A 617-nucleotide genomic window follows, 5' to 3' on the forward strand; every position below is an offset into this window, starting at 1 on the left:
GTACCCACTTACCTGCCGGCAGAATGAGTTCATGATGGTGTACAGTTTTCGCACCTTGTCCTTCACAGCCTCTACCTGGGCCACTTTCCAACAGTGGGCCGACGCCACAAAGTCCCGCAGCTTGGCCAGCACGCAGTAATTCTGGGGGCCGCAATGGAATGGTGCCAGAGATGGCAGCAGCTGGAGGGAAGAGAGCTGGGGCCGCCCTCCTCCCAAACAGCATCTCACCCCGCCTCCACCCCGTGTGGTCAGAGGCTTGCACGCCCAAGCCGCCCACCCGCTAGGCAAAAAGACCCTCTTACGTGTATATCCAGGTACAGTCTGGGCAGGTATCTCACACATGGCTCCTGCAGATGAGGGTACAGGCTGCTGTGATGGCCACATGGACACCCCCTCCGCCTGGTCAAGGAGGCCGTCTCCCAGCCTCCCCCAGCCAGGCCGACCTCAGCTGACTGGGGCCATCCACGACACAGCCCCTGCACTGTGCATCCTGGTATTATGTGCCATGCCTGCCAACAAGGACACTGCTCCTGCTGAACTCAGCTCCCAGAGGGCGTCCTTGGTATCGCTTACAATGAGTTAGGGAACTCTGTGTGTGTGTGTGAACGTGTATGTTT

General features: G+C 59.2%; 1 protein-coding gene across 1 annotated transcript in view; it reads right to left on the reverse strand.

Annotated features, from left to right (window-relative positions):
* Positions 1-617, reverse strand: part of CYTL1 (cytokine like 1) — a 5037-nt gene that overhangs the window by 2101 nt on the left and 2319 nt on the right. The window contains exons 2-3 of the mRNA XM_007948795.1: positions 303-347; positions 13-141 (exon numbers count right to left, since the gene is read on the reverse strand). Coding sequence (XP_007946986.1) covers positions 13-141; positions 303-347 — 174 coding nt within the window. The remainder of the gene's footprint in view (positions 1-12; positions 142-302; positions 348-617) is intronic.

This window comes from Orycteropus afer, unplaced genomic scaffold (genome assembly GCF_000298275.1).
Source record: "Orycteropus afer afer isolate SDZICR_OR568_19922 unplaced genomic scaffold, OryAfe1.0 scaffold00224, whole genome shotgun sequence".
Taxonomy (NCBI): Eukaryota; Metazoa; Chordata; class Mammalia; order Tubulidentata; family Orycteropodidae; genus Orycteropus; species Orycteropus afer.